This window comes from Emydura macquarii, unplaced genomic scaffold (assembly GCF_026122565.2).
Source record: "Emydura macquarii macquarii isolate MOO-44397 ecotype Brisbane River unplaced genomic scaffold, CSIRO-AGI_Emac_v2 contig_3470, whole genome shotgun sequence".
NCBI lineage: Eukaryota > Metazoa > Chordata > Testudines > Chelidae > Emydura > Emydura macquarii.
The window spans coordinates 7,761,792-7,780,231 of NW_027133607.1; the positions used below are offsets into that span (position 1 = coordinate 7,761,792).

The 18,440-nt window shown below is 46.3% G+C and overlaps 1 protein-coding gene and 1 pseudogene across 1 annotated transcript in view; both read left to right on the forward strand.

Moving 5' to 3' along the window:
* Positions 1–1,725: 1,725 nt before the first annotated feature.
* On the forward strand, positions 1,726–6,740 carry LOC137144571 (tubulin alpha chain-like; annotated as a pseudogene).
* Positions 6,741–8,360: 1,620 nt separating this feature from the next.
* NET1 (neuroepithelial cell transforming 1) overlaps positions 8,361–18,440 on the forward strand; it is a 76,286-nt gene continuing 66,206 nt past the window's right edge. Inside the window, exon 1 of the mRNA XM_067534882.1 lies at positions 8,361–8,573. Within this exon, the coding sequence (XP_067390983.1) occupies positions 8,425–8,573 (149 nt within the window). The 5' untranslated portion in view covers positions 8,361–8,424. The remainder of the gene's footprint in view (positions 8,574–18,440) is intronic.

An 18,440-nucleotide genomic window follows, 5' to 3' on the forward strand; every position in this document is an offset into this window, starting at 1 on the left:
GGAGTAGGACGCAAGATATCGGCTCTGCTACTAAACCGCTGTGCACCTTCAGTCAAGTCAGGAGAAGATGGTCCAGTGGTTAAACCACTAATCTAGGATTAGGGACCCCTCAGTTCCCTGCCCTCCCACCAACTTCCTATATGACCTTCCAAAAATCGCTTTGTCTCTCTGTGTGCCTCAGTTCCCCATCTCTGCAATGGCCTTATCTTCCATGAGTTACTCCTTTAGCACCTCAGTCATCCAGTGGCCCCACAGACTATTTGGCAGGCTTCCTGCTTCTAACCGACTTTTTTTTTTTTTTTTTTTTTAAAGCTTGTTTTGTGTCTCTTGTTAGTTGAGCTTCAGTCTTTCTTGGCCTGCCTTATACTCTTACACAGACTTGCCAGAGTTTGTTCCTTTTTATTTTCCGCAGTAGGATTTGACTTTTCAATTTTTAAAGGATTTTTTTTAACCACCTCTTTAGCCATGGTGGCTTTTTTAGTCCTCTTACTTGTTTTTATTATTTCAGGTACGCATATAGTTTGAGCCTGTATGCTGTTAAAAGTTTCCATGCGACTTGCAGGCATTTCACTCTTGTGATTGTTCCATTTCATCAGTTTCCTCATTTTTTGTGTAGTTCCCCTCTTTGAAGTTGCATATTATTGTGGTGGCTTCTTTGGATTTCCACCCCATTTCTCACCCACACACACAGATGTTAAACTTTAATCACACTATGGTTGCTGTTACTCAGTGTTTCTGGTCCAAGAGGTGACTGTAGCTGATCCTGTGCTCCACTTAAGACTAAATCAAGAATTGCCTCTCCCCTTGTGGGTTTCAGCTAGTCCAAGAAGCAGCCATTATTGGTGTTAAATTTATCTCTGCATCCCTTCCTGGGGAGACATAGCCAGTTAACATGGGGATAGGTGAAATCTCCCATTATTATTGGGCTTTCTATCTTTTGTAGCCTTTTTGCACCCTCTCAAAAAAGATATCAGAATTGGAAAAGGTACAGAGAAGGGCAACAAATGATTAAGGGTATGGAAGCTGTTCAATACAAGGAGAGATTAAAGACTGGGGCTCTCCATCTTGGAAAGGAGATGACTAAAAGGGGATATAATAGAGATCTATGCAGCCATGAATGGTGTGGAAAGAGTAAATAAGGAAGTGTTATTTACTCCTTCACATAACACAAGAACCTAGGGTCGTCCAATGAAATTAAGAGGCTGAAGGTTTAAAACAAAAGGAAGTGCTAATTCACACAACAGACAACCTGTGGAACTCCTTGCCAGGGGCTATTGTAATCATCGAGTCTGACCTCCTGTATGACACAAGCCATAGAACATTCCCACAACGAAACCTAGAGCAGGTCTTTTAGAAAATTGTCAGTGCTGGAGAATCCATCACAACCGTTGGTAAGGTCAAGTTCATTTATGACTCTCTAGAAAGGTCTAAGTTGTCTTGAATCCTCTAGATACAATCTTTTACGGCAGTAGAAGTGCTAAACTATGAACATTTGCCAAGTGTGCAATTTCTACAGAACTAGTCACTTTGAATAACCGAAGACCAGCAAGCGCCTACTGACAAATGTCTTAAACTGTGTGCTTTACCGTGCATACGATCTTGAAACGCAAACAAGGAAATTTTGACTCTACAGGTGTAGAAGTCAACTGTATAATCCCAGCCAACCTCTTACAAATGACCATGAAACTAGTCCTCATTGAGCAGCATGGCCTTCTACATGCCAACATGGTTCTGAACCCTCTTTTTCAAGCTGAGTGAGTCAAGTGGCTGCAAGGGTTTTGCTCAGAGGAGAACTTTCTCCTTGCACAGACACCAAGCCTGGGGAAACCTCAACCTACAATATTTCATGGAGCTATAAGCGTATGACAATGGGGTGAAACTGTTCTGGCAGCCTTCCTACAGCATTTGCTAACAAGTGACCCCTTATAATGGCACCTGGAACTCTTGTACCTCTGTACAAACACTTCTGAAGAGGCTGAATGCTGCCACTGCAAGCCGGTAATCATGGTCCATTTTTTAAGACCTCAGAGTCTGAAGTTATGTGCAAAATAATGAACACTTGTCTAACTGGCTAGAGTGAGCTAGGGGCTGAAGAATGGCAGACAGAGTAAAGGACCCTAGATACTACTTGTAACTCTATGCCAGACTTGATAGATGGTGTTGGGCAAGTTGCAGCTTCTTTTGTTCCTGCTTCCTGACCCATACAATGGGGATAGCTGTACTACCTTTTAGGTATTATAAGTTCAATGTCTGGTCCTTGGATTAAAGGTTCTCTATACTAAAATCTTCCATGATCTAGTAAAGCCAGGCTAGCGGGAAAAGCAAGAGTTTGCACAAGTAACAGCCGTTGGTGCTGGAGAACTTGTCTTCACAGTATATACCCTCCCAAGAGACTTTGCTACACGGTCAGGAGCTCTTCATGCATTAATAAGAGACTTTCTCTCTCAAATACTGGGTTAAATGGGCCGTGGTGTCTTTCCTGTTCAACACTTGTCCACATGATTGAACTGCATGATTGATTAGTCTAGGTTTCAAAGGGCTAGCGGTAGAATGGCCTGGGTGTGATGCCTCAAGCCTGACCTGCAATGGCATAGCTGTGAGTATGGAGGAGATAGGGGAAACATGCCTAACATCAGCCCTAAAGTACATCTCTCTCCAGCCAGGGCTGCCGATCTTAACAAGGAAAGCATTGCCTGTTGACTCCAAAAGTGAGTCACAGACGGTAGCCTGGTTGAAAGGGTGCCAAGAATAAATGTCTACATTTACTGTAATCTCCAGATCTTGGAGACCTTCTTTCTCTTTCCTTGTCCTATCCAAAAGGAGTGTGTTTCTGTCCATAGTGGCCAAGTTGGAGTCCAGAGGGGCAATGGTTGTTGGGAACCGGAGGATCCAACCAGATAATATCACTCCTAGTAATAAAACAACTGAACAAATGGACTCTTTCTTTTGGGACCTTCTTCAGTGAGACTGGATCAGGAAAACAAGTGCTAAGAGCAGTGTTCATAGACCTGGAACCCACAGTTATTGGCCAGATAACTGCCTCTATAGAAACGCTGTAAGGATAGTTTGTTCCTCTTTAAGACAGGCTGGGGATGGGCGGAATCTCCTTCTCAGCTCTGCCACATATGCACAAGATCCTTCATAGGTGGGATGCACTGCTCCAGACTGACACCAAGCTTTTTAGACTTGTCCCAGGGGTTCTCAACCTCTTCCAAAGTGTGGTCCACATGTTGACAGGGGTGCTGATGGGTCCCTTCGCCATTGTAACTGGGTGGACCACCTCCTCTCCCACTTTGTCAGGCAGGTTCCTTGTGACTGCTACCGCAACTGATTACATGGAAAACTCATAAGAAAATGTCTTAAAATACAGGATCTAATATAATAATGATGGTCCTTAGCTTTTTTTTTTCAAGCCTACAACTCTGCAGGGAGAAATGAATTGAACAAATTGCTCTTAACTTCTACTTCCCATTGCCACCTGGTCCCATCCTTCCACCACTGTTTGTCTAGCTGTCTTCTCCACACTGAACATGCTTCCCTCCTGTGTTTGATTTCCTTCTCCCCAGAATGTGCTAGACAAGTCCTATTAGTTTTCCCCACCCAGACCTGGGTAACAATTTCCTTCTGCTGTGAGGATTGGCAATTTCCCAGGAAAAACTTGTTTAGGAGGGTGTTGGCAAATACTGGCTTAATCCAGGAAACGGCGGGGGGGAAATAGCTGCAGCAGCATCCAGCAAGCACAGAACAAATCTTTTAAAACTTGGATACTTCCATTGGAAATTGAGGAACAGGGCTCAGCCTATCCACTCCATCATAGTTGGTCTGCAGCTACAGAATGCTGCACAGACAAATGGACCCGGACTCTGCATGCTTCTGATGGCTTAATACTGAATGCCTTCAGCTCTGCATTATTGTCACTTTCATATCCTAGTTTTGACTTTTGTTTATGTAATGATAATGAAATGTATAATTTATTTTAGAAAATACCTTACCAAAATGTATAGCCATTCTGGTGTTCAGTATTATAACTACATAGTGTTATACCCACTGCAGTCTTACTTTGTGTTTCTACAATCCTAAACCTAAAGGTATATACTGCCTTATGTAACCACAACTGGAATAGGCAACTAAAACAAAGTGTGATTGTGGCATGCATTAATGAAACTTTTTTAAAAACAGAAAATGCCTTAAAATGGGACTACCTGGCTTTTCCTAGGGCAGTAAAAACCAAGATTTTTGCTCAGTAAAAACCACCTCTGGCAAATACCATGCCATCCCTGTTTGCTGTTGGATCTAACTTCAGGGACTGGTTCCATGAGAGGCCGCCGGGCTCCCCTGTTAGCATTGTAAATGCTTCTACAGGCCTCCATACTCTTATCCAAATCTTTCACTGCTGCAGATAACTCCAGGTAACGGCTGATGGTAAGCAGAGCCCTGCACTGTGTCTGTGTGGGCCGCAGTTTGGGAACTCTGAATAATTAAATTGTGTTTACAGTTTTGCAGATGAGATTCGAACGGGGACCTACCGCTCACTGTTCCACCCCGAGCAGCTCATCAGTGACAAGAAAGATGCTGCCAACAACTGTGCCAGGGGCCACTACACCACTGGGAAGCAAATCATCGATCCTGTTAGCGAGAGGACTTGGAAAATGGCAAGTAGTGACTAGGGCTTCCTTTACAAGTGAAACCGGCGGGAAGAGCCGCAGCATAGTTTTCTTATCAGCGTCTTATGGGATAGTCTGCCACAGAACTATATGTTTTCCAAAGATAAATGAAATCTGCCCCTGCCTTGAAGCATGTAGTGCTTAAAGGCAAACACAGATGGAAGGGATGGTGAAGGAAGGAAGGTGTAACAGACATTGGAGTTTTCTTGCTGAATTTTAAGTCCAGGCTTCCCTTCCCATTCTCCCTCCATAATTCAACTTTTTTTTCTCCCTTAACCCGACAAATTCCCAGTGTCCTTGTACTCCTCCCTCCAACTTTTGACCCTTCCTCTACTGAGATGAGCTGTCTAATCAGAAATCAAATAAACAAAATGACGAAGTCGTTTTAGCGGTCTGTGGATGTTGTGAAATGGCTCTGTGAAACAGGTGTGGGCTTACAATTCAATTTGTACTTGGTTATAAGGCCTTAATCTGTCCTAGTGGCTTTCTTCTTTTTAACAGGATGTTGATGTGGTGACTGGAATGGACTATTGCAATGCACTGAAATGCTCCAGACTGAGAAGTTTTACACAAGCACTGTGTAAAGAAATCCAAGCTGGAGTTCTCAGTGTACCCTGCCCCTCAGGTCTCCACTGCAGTTGTGGAACACTTCAATTCCATCCTGACCACCCACACCACGCTGGTCATTCATGGTGGACAATGAGGCCATTTATGACATCTGCAACCAGAACCTCAGTATCGAGCGTCCCTCCTACCCCAACTTGAACAGGCTGATAGCACAGACAGTGTCGTCCATCACTGCTTCCCTGAGGTTTGATGGTGCCTTGAACGTGAATCTCACTGAATTCCAAACTCACTTGTTGCCCTATCCCTGGATACATTTTTCCCCTTTCTACCTATGTGCCCATAGTCTCAACAGAGAGAGCCTACCACGAGCAGCTCTCGGTGCCTGAAATCACCAACGCTTGCTTTGAGTTCTCCAACCAGATGGCGAAATACATGGCTTGCTGCCTGCTGTACCGGGGGGATGTGGTGCCCAAGGATGTGAATGCGGCTATAGCTGCCATCAAAACCAGGAGGTCCATCCAGTTTGTGGACTGGTGCCCAACTGGGTTTAAGGTGGGCATCAATTACCAGTCCCCCACTGTGGTTCCAGGGGGAGACCTGGCCAAGGTGCAGCGGGCCGTCTGCATGCTGAGCAACACCACGGCTATTGCAGAAGCCTGGGCCCGGCTGGATCACAAGTTTGACCTGATGTATGCGAAACGCGCCTTTGTGCACTGGTACGTTGGGGAGGGGATGGAGGAGGGGGAGTTCTCTGAAGCCAGGGAGGACATGGCCGCTCTAGAGAAGGACTATGAGGAAGTTGGGCTGGATTCTACAGCTGGGGGGGAGGGGGTGATGAATACTAATCTGTAACTAATAAACTAAAGGTAAAGGAGAATATCAACTGTTGGCTCTGAGTCCAATCTGCTGACCAACCATTAGAGTGGGAGCAAAAGGCTAGATACTCCATAATCCTGTCATTGTCACACTAAAAGTCTGTAATTCAATACAATTAAGCAAAGCTAGTTCTGTGCTGAGTCCGTCTGATCTCCTCAAACCACAGCAAGGCTCGAAAGCGTTAAATCTGAACACATGAGCTTTGCAGGAGACAAGCAATGATAGATCTAATACTCTCTCGTCCTGCCTACCCTACTTCCCACCTCGTCAGTAGCAGCTGTCAGAACGAAGAACCATCTGGCCTTTCTAACTTTTGCCTAGACATTGAAAGTTATACTTGCTTAGCCCTATAGTGAACTTTAACAAATAAATCCTCCCACCCCATTATTTTGCAACGTAGCATTTAACTTTATTCTGAAAACAGCCGCACCGCTGTGTTGTGCTCTCTAGCAAAAGACGAGGCTACCCAGAGGCTACTAAGTGATACTAGTTCATTGCAACCCCGTAGGGGGGTCATGATGCGGTTATGTGGGGGTCACGAGCTGTGAGCCCCGACCCCAGCCATGTGTGGGGTTGTGAGCTTCCCTGCTTCCTCCTGGCAGAGGAGCATGGGGAGGGGAACAAGCGGTGGCACAGATATTACTCACTCCCCCTCTATACCTCGGAGGGGAGAAGCAAGGAGAAATGGTAGGGCTCCCTGCATCCAGGTCAGTTTCCCCACCTGGACTTTGCTGTGAGGTGAGCATCAGGAGCTGCTGCTCTCTACTCTCCCCTTACACATCCCAGGTGGGGAAAGTGACCTGGATGCAGGGAGCCTTGCCATTGCTCCTTGCTTCCCCTCCCCACACAGACAGTCCTGTAGGGGTGTGTGGAGGAGCAGCATTGGGAGGGGGTAGTGAGCACCAATACCAGCCACTCTGTGCATGCAGGTCAGTTTCCCCAGATGGATACAGGAGCTGAGGCTAGGGGCAAAGGGGGCACAGTGCAGGTGATAAGGGTGAAGGGGGAGTGGAGAATGGGGAGCCTGGAGGGGTTGGAGTGAAGAAGGAGTGTGGAACCCACAGGGACACTGGGGAGGACACTCACAGGCTTGCTGTGTGAAAGGGGTCACCAATGAAAAATGTTTGAGAACCACTACACTAAGCATAAATTGTAGCACAGAGATGTATGCTAGACATGTAGTTTTCATGGGTATCAAAATATTGTTGGACAATTATCCAACAGCAGTTGAGACCATCTTACCTAGATTAATGTGGTCTAATGTCTTCTAAAAGACTATTCCATCACTCAGCCAGGGGGAGCCATATGTTGGTGTTAATGCTGTCCAATCTTAGGTGGAGTCAGACTGGATTGTAAATTACCTTTTACGACACAAAGAAAATCCCTCCAAAATCACGCGTGGCCAGTGCCAGGGCTAGAGCCTCCTTCATCTGAAGACAGCCAGGCGCAAACAAATGAGAGTTTTTGGTGCGTCTACACTGCAGCTCGGAGCAAGCCTCCCAGCCCAGGAGGACAGACACATGCTAGCTGGACTAAACATAGTTGCGGGGATGGACGGGACAGGTGCTCTGAAGCTTTGGGGGGGGGGAGGGGAGCCTGACAGCTGGAGCTACACCTGCCATCCTTATTGTTAGTACCCTGGCTCCAGCCGCTCTAGCACCTGCCTGCCTAGCCGGGCTGACTCTAGGGTGACCAGACGTCCCAGTTGCATAGAGCTGGTCCTGCTATTCGGGGCTCTGTCTTAGGTAGACGCCTGTCACCTCCCACCCCTCACACTCGCTGTCCGGTGACCCCAGCTGCAGTGTGCAGGCCTATCATTTCCCACCATCCGGCCCCCACTGCCAGGGGCTGCACCATCCTAGGGGGCGGGGGACTATGATGAGTTCTGTGGCAGAGGCAGCCCTGGGGGAGGGGATGGTGGGTGCAACAAGGTCAGGGACGCCACCAGCCATCTGGGCCAAGGGGAGCTGTCACCCCTCCCCCCCAAAACCTGTCTACGCGCATGCGCAGCAGGAGCGCTGTCGCTGCTTGAGCTTAGGCGCGGCCCCGCCCCCAAGCAGAGGGCTCCGCAGGTGGCCCCGCCCGCCCCGACTATGGAGACCTCAGCCCCGCCCCGGGACCTCCCTGCCCCGCCCCGCCCCGCCATCTCCTAGCAACCGGAGGCAGCGCTGATTGGCCCGAGTTGTGGCCGCCGCCATTTTCAAAACGGCGTTGCGGTGCCGCCGCCGCCCGCCATTAGCCAGTGAGCTGAAGCGGGCCCGGCTCCCTCTCCCCCCCCCCTTCCCCGGGCTGCCCGGAGCCGCAGCCAGGCCTGGGCATGGAGAGCGGGCCCGGCCCCGCCTGCGGCCCGCTCGGGGACAAGCCGCCCAGGAGGAGACGGAGCAGGGCCAGCGCCAGCGCCCGGCCCAACCGCCCGCCGGAGCCGGAGGGGACCCCGGACGGGATCGGATCGGCCTCGGGCTCCCGGTAGGCGCAGCCGCTGTGCGCGGGGCTGTGGAGGAGGAAAGCGGCCGGGGCTTTCAGTGCATCGCTGGGGCTGGCTGCGGGGGACGTTGTGCGGCCTGTGTTCCCGTCTTCCTTCGCGTTACTTGCAGGAAGGGCTAGAAACCCGGGTCCTGGACCCGAACCCCTCTTGTGCTAGGCGCTGTACGAATTGAACCCAAAAAATGGACCCTGCCCCAAAGAGCGAGGTTGTTATACAGGTGGCCCGCCAGGGCAAAGAAACATCTTTATGCCTCTCTTCCAGTTCCTTTGGAAAGGAGGCATAACAATATCTTACAGGTTTTATTCCCCTGCTTGCTTTTTTTAAGAAACCCGGCTACATACCACCCTGGGTGACAGCGTAGTTAGCAGGATTATTGCATCGCAGACAGACAGTGAAATCTGATGGCGCTAGGGAGTGCTTTTTAATCTGGATTTTTAACACCTAGCGTTTCTCAAGTGTTTTAGTCAAATATCTCCTTTGATAAGGATCCAGTGTCTCCACCCTTCCCATGAAGAGCTGAGAAAGCTCCCAGTAAACACCTGCACGCTGTTAAAGTCAGGACCCTGTGCCTTCTTTATACAGCGTTAAAGAAATAACAACAACAAAAAAGACTCCTAGCACTTTTGGGAGGGGGGGAGTAACCTTCCACTTCTTAAATCAGCAGGTCCAGATAACTTGCATCCAAGAGTTTTAAAAGAGCTGGCTGAAGAGCTTGCTGGATTATTATGCTGGTTTCCAATAAGTCTTGGAACACTGGGGAAGTTCCAGAAGACTGGAAGAATCAAATGTCAAGCCAATTTTTTAAAAGGGTGAATGGGGTCACCTGGGTAATTATGGGGCTGCCAGCCTTTCATTGATCACAGGCAAGTTAAATGGAGCAGCTGATATGAGACCTGATCAATAAAAATCTAAAGGCGGGTGATGTAATTCATGCAAAGCAACATAGTTTATGGAAAAATAGATTGTCAAACTAACTTGATATCATTTTTATGCGATTATAAGTTTAGTTGATAAAGGTAATAGTATTGATGTCCTACTTGGACTTTTGTCAGGCATTTGACTTGCTACTGCATGACATTTGGTTAAAAAAATTAATGATCTAAAACTAATATTAGAAAGACAAGGTGGGTGAGGTAATATCTTTTATTGGACCAACTTCTGATGGTGAGAGAGACAAGCTTTTGAGCTACAGAGAGCTCTTCCTCAGGCTGGGAAAGGTATTCCAAGTGTCACAGCTAACTACAAGGTCAAACAGCATATATGCTATTTGTTTTTAACACCAGTGAAAGTATGCATCTAGGAACAAAGTATGTAGGTCATATTACAGGATGGGTGACTATCTTGGGAAGTAGTTATTCTGAAAAAGATTTGGGGGTCATAGCGGATGATCATCTGAGCATGAGCTCCCGATGTGATGCTGGGAAAGATTATTTTATCTTTCTTTTGGCACTGGTGTGATAGCTGATGGAATACTGTATTCAGTGAGGGTGCTTTACGGTTCAAGACTGATGTTAATAAATTGGAGAGCATTCAGAGAAAAGCCACAAGAATGATTAAAGGATTAGACCACATGCCTTATAGTGATAGACTCAAGGAGCTCAATCTATTCAGTTTAATAAAGAGAAGGTTAAGGGGTCACTTGATTACAGGGCTGGTCTACACTGAAAACTTATGTCCGCATAGTTACGTCTCTCAGGGGTGTGGAAAACATGCCAACCTAACCCCCAGTGTACACAGAGCTAGGTCGATGGAAGAATTCGTTCATCGACCTGGCTACAGCTTCTCAGGGAGGTGGATTAATTACAGCGATGGGAGAACCCTTTCTGTCACTGTAGTGTCTACACTGAAGTGCTACAGCAGCACAGCTGCAGCGTTGCAATCAAATGCTGGAAGTTAAAGCTAGACAAATTCAGACTGGAAATAAGCAAATTTTTAATGGTGACAATGGAACAATTAACCAAGGGCCATGGTGGATTCTCCATCACTTTTAAATCGGGATTGGATATTTTTCTAAAAGATCTGCTCTAGGAATTATTTTGAGGAAGTTCTGTGGACCATGTTACAGAGGAGGTCAGACTAGATGATCACAATCGCTTCTGCCCTTGGAATCTAGGAATCTGACATTACAGCGGAGAGCAGTATTTAGTGTCTTGTTTCATCCATCATTTGGCATATGTATGTTTGGTGATATTGATTTGTCTATTTTATAATGTACAGCACTGTTTTATCTTTTGTTATGATTATGCTATTCCAGAGACTTGTTAAACTTATAGTTAAGTTTATATAATATCCACCATAAAGATATTTGGAAGCATTTACAAAAATTAAATAAATGCGATCTCTTGCCAACAATTTGCAACAAATTAGATCACTTTGTTAACAGGATCCATTTTTTTCCGCAATTAAAATTAAACACCACCCAGGAGGACCACATAAACATAAGCACAACATTGTGTGGCCTAAACAGATTCTCCCCTGCACCTCTTTCATTACAAATTGAAGCACTGGCAATGCCATGCCACGCCACACTTCTGCATTACTGGCGATGGTGGCATTGCCTGCAGAGCTGGGCGCCTGGACAGCAGCCTCTGCTCTGCCTTCAGAGTTGAGTAGCTGGAATAAAAACTTAAAATTCTCTGTAAAAAAGGCAAATTCCTTGTTTTTCCGTGGCTAATGGATTTCTAGGATCCCTGGTTATTACCATTTCCCACCCAGCTACTAACTCAAAGCTATGAAAAGTCAAGGCATGAATATTCAATCTGGCTTTCTCATCTTACCACCCGTAGAGTTAGGAAATCATTTCTACGACCATACTAGCTGATGTGAATGTGCATAACCTAGTATTTGTGTTCTGGGAGCAGTTATGATAGCATGTTTATTTAATGTGTATCCTTTAAGTGGCTGAACAATGTGAAAGGCCCACAGAGCATGAGAGAGGTATTCTTTAAATTGTGGAAGCCTAAATCTAAATAAATAAAAAATAAATATTGTTGAGAAAGTTATTTAAAATGACTGGCTTTAGTAGAACACCTTCCACTCTGGATGGCACAACTGCTTATGGAAACATTTATTTTTAAATTAATGTTAAAAACATTATCCTACAATAAGCTGGTATTGATCAAATTGTAACCTAGATGGGGCATGACTATGTTGAGGGCTTTATGTTGCTGTATAAGATGATGGAACATTTATTTATTTGTACTATCATAGTGCTTAGAAGCCCTATTCATGGACCAGGACCCCACTGAGCTAGGTACTATACAAACAGTGAAAAGATAGTCCCTGCCCCAAAGAACTTACAATCAAAGACAAGAGACAACAGGTGGATATAGGTAGACTAACAAGGGAGTACAAGGAAACAATGCAACTATCTGTGGGCTGTGTGTTCCTGTCTTAGGCTCCAATCCTCCATTGATCCATGCAGGTGGAGTCCTATGCCCATGCAGACCCAATCCCAATCAAAGGGAGTTCCATGTTGGGGCAGAATTCCAGCTGCAAGATTGTGCCTGCATTTGGAAAGATCAGCCATGTGCTAAATAAACTCACACTTGATGCTTTCTGCTGAAAGACAAACTGGTCAATAAGAAACCTGAAAAATATCAGTTAATATTTCAAATGTCATTTTATTCATGGTCAGCCATTCCCTGCCACGCTGAGACACGAATTACATAGCACTTCTACTGTAGCAGTGCGAGAGGTCCCAGACAGAATCAGGCTGCCACTGTGCTGGGTGCTGTACAAATACATATGCATTTGTTGTGTTAGATGACAAGATGACAATGGGTAGGGAAGAGGAAAAAAGTCAAATATATGCAATTTTATATACAGATGTATTATAAATAAAGAATACTCCTCACTTGTTATCTGACTGACCATTAACTGGTTGGCTTTTGGTAGGCATCACAGTAGAGGTCAGCCTTGAGGGGGATTAGAAAGAAAACTGTAGTGGTACATGGAATGCCTTCCCTGAACTGACCCATGAAGACAAGGCAATGGAAGAAGAAACAGTTTGTCGGCTTCTTAAGGCTAGCATCGTTGGGAGAGATGAGTGAGGGGGATGTGATATGACTTGAGTGCTCAAGTAGGGTGATGTGGAGCTGTGAAGGAACTTGAAGGTGAGGACATGACTCTTAATTTTGATGTGGTAAAACAGGAGGAGTCACAAGAATGATTCAAAGTAGCATGTGTGTGAGATGTGGTCAGAGCAGCGGGCAAAATGCAGGATTTTAGCAGCTGCATTCTGTATGGACAGGGGAAGGATGATGGGGTTGCTAGGGCAAACCAGAGATAAAGGAGTTACTGTAATCATGATGGAAGATAAGGGCCAGGCTGTCTGCACAGAAAGAAAACGCTGAATTTTCAGGAGAGATCTGACTGAAAAATGTCCTTCCTCAACTATAACGTGAAGTCACTGCCTTTTTCTCTTTACATCCCTCCCAAACACCCCCTTCTTCTGCAAGAAACTCTCCAGCTCGCTCTTATGTTTATTCATTCATTTCATGCTTAAAATATCTGTTATGTTGGGATGTGATTCATCATTAGCTTAGCAGTCAAGTAAAATGGGTGCTTTTTTTTTTTTTTTTTCTTCCCCCTTTCTCTTTATACCCCTTGTTGTGACTTGTCTGAAATTTAGCATTTAAAGTCTGGTCTACACTGACGATGTAGGTCGACGTAATGCAGCTTACCTAGACCACATAAAGTATGCGTCTCCACTGGCATGTCATCCTGCCGACTTAAATTGCGGTAAAATAATAAAACCACCTCCGCAAGTGGCGTAGCGTTAAAGTTGAATTCTGTGGGTTGAATGAGCATCAGTGTAGGCAGAGCGCAAAGTAAATGATGGAATTGGCCTCCGGGAGGTATCCCACAATGCTCTGTTGTGACCGCTCTGCTCATTTGCAGTCTGCTGCACTATGGCCATGTAAACAGGAAATAGCTCCTCCCTGCAATCCCCGGAAAATTTTGAATTCCCATTTCCTGTTTGGTCAGCATGGAGAGAGCTTGCTAGCATGACTGATCATGGTAACTGGGTGCCCCAAACTCACTCCAGCTTGAAGTCGACTTGAGGTCTTGGCTATCCTCGATCTGTGGGGTGAAGAGTCTGTTCTGGCTCAGCTCTGAGCAAGCAAAAGAAATTTGGATATCTACGAGAAGATATCTCGTGGCATGTTGGAGAAGGGGCACAACAGGGACATGCAGCAGTGCCGCATTAAAATCAAAGAGCTGAGCCAGCCTTATCAGAAAAATGGCTGTTAGCTTCCCTATTCTGGCTCCTCACCCAAAACATGCCGCTTTTATGAGGAGCTGCTTGCGATTCTTGGCAGAGACCCCACCGCTGTACCACCACACAGTGTTGATACCTTGGGAGAATCCGAGGCCAGGTTGAATGAAGATGAGTCCGTGGACGAGGATGATGAGAACAGGGGGCAGACGAGTGGGGTATCCCTTCTCCCTGAAAGCTAGGAGCTTTTTGCAACACAGGAGCAGTCTACCCAGACACAGGAAACTGTGACTGACTGGGATGCTGGGAAAGGCACATCTGGTGCGTATGTACTGCAAATTGCATGTCTTTGGTTGTATCCCCTGTCCAGAATCTTGTACCGGTGGGAAAAAGTGGTGTCTGTAGCGGTGGGGCTGTGCTTCCTTGTACTTGGTGTACTTAAGCATTGGGTTTATCCCAGAATAGATTTATGTGCACAGGGATGCTTTGCGAATCCTCCATGCATGTCTCCAGAAAGCTTTCATGCAGGTACTCTGCAATCCTTTGCAGAAGGTTTCTTGGGAACCTTATTTCTTGCACCGTGATAGGACACTTTACCATGCCACTCTGTTATGAATTTTGCAGGCATCATCACTGAACACAGCATAGCAATATAAGGGCCAGGCCTGTAGCCAGATGCTTGCAGCAAATCCTCCCTTTCTGCCTGTCACCCTCAGCAGGCTGATATCACTCATGGTTCTCTAGGGAAGATGGCGCACATTTACAGTACCCGACCAAGAAAGTTTTTTAAAGTGTTATTGCACAGCCAGGGATGGTTTCTTGCTTCAGCACGCTGCAGGACGTTGTTGCTATGGGCCTTGGGCAGCTGCAAACGGGTTCCCATTTTTTCCTCCAGCGATGGTTAACCCATACCCATCCCTCATCCTTTCTACCGCCTATTAAATCCTGATCAGTTGGGACCCCAGCTCCATGCTGCTCTAGGGAGCATGGTCTTGTGCAGCTTGGGCCCCAGGGATTTCCCTAAAATAAATACACTAGCTCCTGGAGTGCATGGCTGGAACGGCACTCCGACCCCTGCAATAGTCAGATGATGGTAGGCGGTTGTAGCCTTCCCTTGGGAATGTTCAGGGGACTTATTTTTACATTGTAACATTGCTTTTCATCCATGGGATGAGTTAAAAATGGATACCTTGTGTTTTGCTTCCCTCACAGTGGACAGCGTGGCCTTTAACACACCACCGTCTCATACTCCTGCAGAGAGCCTGTCACAGATAAGAAGGTGGGGAAAAAAACAACCTGGGATGACATATTTAATGAGCTAGTGAACGCCTCCACAGCTGCTGACACAGCTAAGAGCGTGGAGGATTTCATTCTGACAAACTGGACATGGATGTGGACAACAGGAAGACAGTATAGGAGTATGAGCGTTCAACACAAGAAGAGATGTTGAGTATAATGTGTGATCAGTCAGACATATTGAAGTGTCTGGTTGAGCTTCAGGAAGCTCAGTGGCAAGACAGACTACCTCTGCAGCCCCTACAAAACTCTGAGCTAACGCATTCTTTCCTAGCCCCCACTCCAAAGCTGTCTAGAGGAGGTTGAGCAGGGTGCAGTACATGCTGCACTCCTTGCTGGTTAAGGTGAGCAGAAAGAGGTGATGGCCCCTTTAAGGAGTGGGGAATATGTGATTTTTTTGTGTGTGCACAGCCAAAATGGGCTCTGTATCCCTGGTCCCACACAATGCATGCGGAACATTTCATTTTCTTCCATTTTCCCCCTCTGTGAAGGGTCACCAATAAAGAAAGTACTGCTTTACAGGTCATTAGTCTTTATTGATAAGAAGGGAATAAAGGGGGGGAGGGGAACTGGAACGGTGGATGACAAGAAAAGGGGGCAACTGGCTCAGTAGGGGTTGGGTAGGGGATACAAAGTGAAAGCACAGCACAGATAAACGATGCACATTACTGTTGTCTCGTTGCAAAAGCAGTTTTTCAATACTTCCCTGAGGAGCAATGTTCCATGATAGGCTGGCTGCAAATTTTGAGCAGTCAGATGCCACTCAAAATTTGCAGCCAGCCTATCTTCCTCCACATCCCAACCCAATGGGAACTTCTGCCCCTTTGTCTCACAAACATTATGGAGCACACAGCAGGCAGAGATAACTATTGGGATTTTTTTTTCACTGAGGTCTAACCTAGTGAGCAGACTGCGCCAATGTGCCTTTAAGCATCCAAATGCAGATTCCACCACCACTCTGTACTTGCTGAGCCTATTAAAACGCTCCTTCTCGTTGTCCAGGTGCCCGGTTTATGGCTTCATTAGCCAGGGGAGCAAGGGGTAGGCAGGATCACTGTTGGCACTTCAACATCGCCAATATTTATTTTTTGGTCAGGGAAGGAAGTGCCCACCTGCATCTTTTTGAACAGACCTGAATTCCTAAAGATGCGTGCGTCATGCACCTTTCCTGACCACCCCACGTTGATGTCAGTGAAGCGTCCCCTGTGATTCACAAGGGCCTGCAAAACCATTGAAAAGTAACCCTTTCGCTGATGTACTTTGTGGTAAGGTGGTCTGGGGCTAAGATAGGGATGTGTGTGCCATCTATTGCCACCCTCCTCCCACAATTTTGGAGCCCCATTGCAGAAAAGCCTTCCACTATGTCCTCTACATTTCCCACAGTCACTGTCCTTCTTAGCAGAAGTCTATTAATGGCCCAGCACACTTGAATCACAGCTGCTCCCACAGTGGATTTACCGAATCCGAATTGATTCCCAACTGACAAGTAGCATCTGGCGTTGCTGGCTTCCACAGAATGATGGTCACTCTCTTCTCCACTGTCAGAGCTGGTCTCAAGCGAGTATTCATGTATTTCAGGGCTAGGGAGAGCTCTGCGCAAAGTTCAATGAAATTGGCCTTTCACATTCGAAAGTTCTGCAGCCACTGCTTATCATCCCACACCTTCATAACAATGCAACCCCACCAGTCCCTGCTGGTTTCCCAGAACCGGAAGCGGCACTCCACCGACTGCAGATGGTGCGTGACAGCCTGCAGCAAACGGGGATTGTTTTGTTCTATGACTTGTAGCAAAGTGGCCTTTCTAACATCGCAATTTTCAGCGGTGTGGCTCTTGTCTCATCCCTGAAAATACTGCAGAATAAATTGTGAGGTGTGTGTGTTGCTCACAATAATAGTGCAGAACTGAGCGGGCTGCGTTCCTTTCAGGCAATGGCATGCACGCAGCAGAGAGTGAATGGCTTGAAAAAATGGCGTGAAAAGGAGATTGTTTGTTTGGACTGGGACAAGAAACGGGGGGGGGAGTACATTGCATCATGGGAGGACAACTACTTTCCCAAAAGCCTCTGCGGCTAGTTGCACTGTGAGATAGCTATCCATGGTGTACTGTTTTGGTTGTCGACCCAAGTGTGGCTAGTAGGGATGCAATCCCCTGCTGCAATGAGTGTGGTGTGATCTCGCTCCTCTGACTTCCAAAATTCAGTGGGTGAAAGTCACTTTAAAATAAACTGACTTCATTCCGCAGTGTTGACATACCCAAAGCTTCTTGGGATGGATCTTCCCTTTTATGTATGTTGGGAGGTACTACCAGCCATTTGCTGGTTGGTAAATTAATAACAAGGAACAGTGCGAGGTTTTACTGACTTTGTTTTTCTTTTTATCTGACTTGGTTAATACTAACAAATAAGATGGAACTTTCCACCTTACTGGAGAAGGTAGTTATCTAAGGGCTTATCTACACTACAAAATTGGGTTGACTTAATTTAGGTTGACCTACAGCCACCGCGGTAATTCAATCGGCTGTTGGTGTCCACACTACCCTTCTTTTGCTGGTCCTCACCAGGAGTGCTTGCACCGAATGAAGTGGGGCATTGACAGGCGAGTGCGAAGCACTGACAGCCATGCAGGGCTCACCGCTGGAGCCCCCCACCTGCACTGGGGTGACAGCCCCAGCCCCAGCTGAGTCTGCTAGGTGCAATTTCATAGCCGGGAAGCCTACCAGCAGTTAAATTGACAGCCAACAGTCAATGTAAGTAATGCAGTGTCTCCAGGGACACTGCGTTACCCTACCTACACTGACATAAGTGCTACACCTCTTGTGGAGGTGGAGTTATGATGTCGGTGTAGCAGGCTGCTTACTTTGTTGGAAGCAGCATTCTAGTGTAGACACTGACATAATTTGCTTGCTATCCACCTAACTCTGTAGTGTTGACCAACCCTAAATGTGCTGTTTGAACATAATCAGTATTTGCTGTGCAGCTTTCAAAAAAATCTAGACACTTCTTAAAATCTTGTTATAGCCATACCTTAGTGTATTATTTTGAGAACACTTAACATAAATAGTCAATGTGATATCCTAATTGTTTTAAAATATTTGTCTGTTATTGCACCTGAATAGTCTTGTCAATTTTGTGGGGTGTTTTTTTACAATCTTTTTGGTTTTTTTCCATGTTGCTGTGTGAAAGACCCACCCTTTTATGTCTCCTTTCATTCTCTGCCTTAGTTCTCTCTTCCTTTTCCCTGTATTGTTTTTGTTTCCCCCTGCTACTCAGGAAACCTTTACCCTCTTGCAAGGGAAGCATGCAGTGCATCACTTCATCTGCTTCAGGGAAGA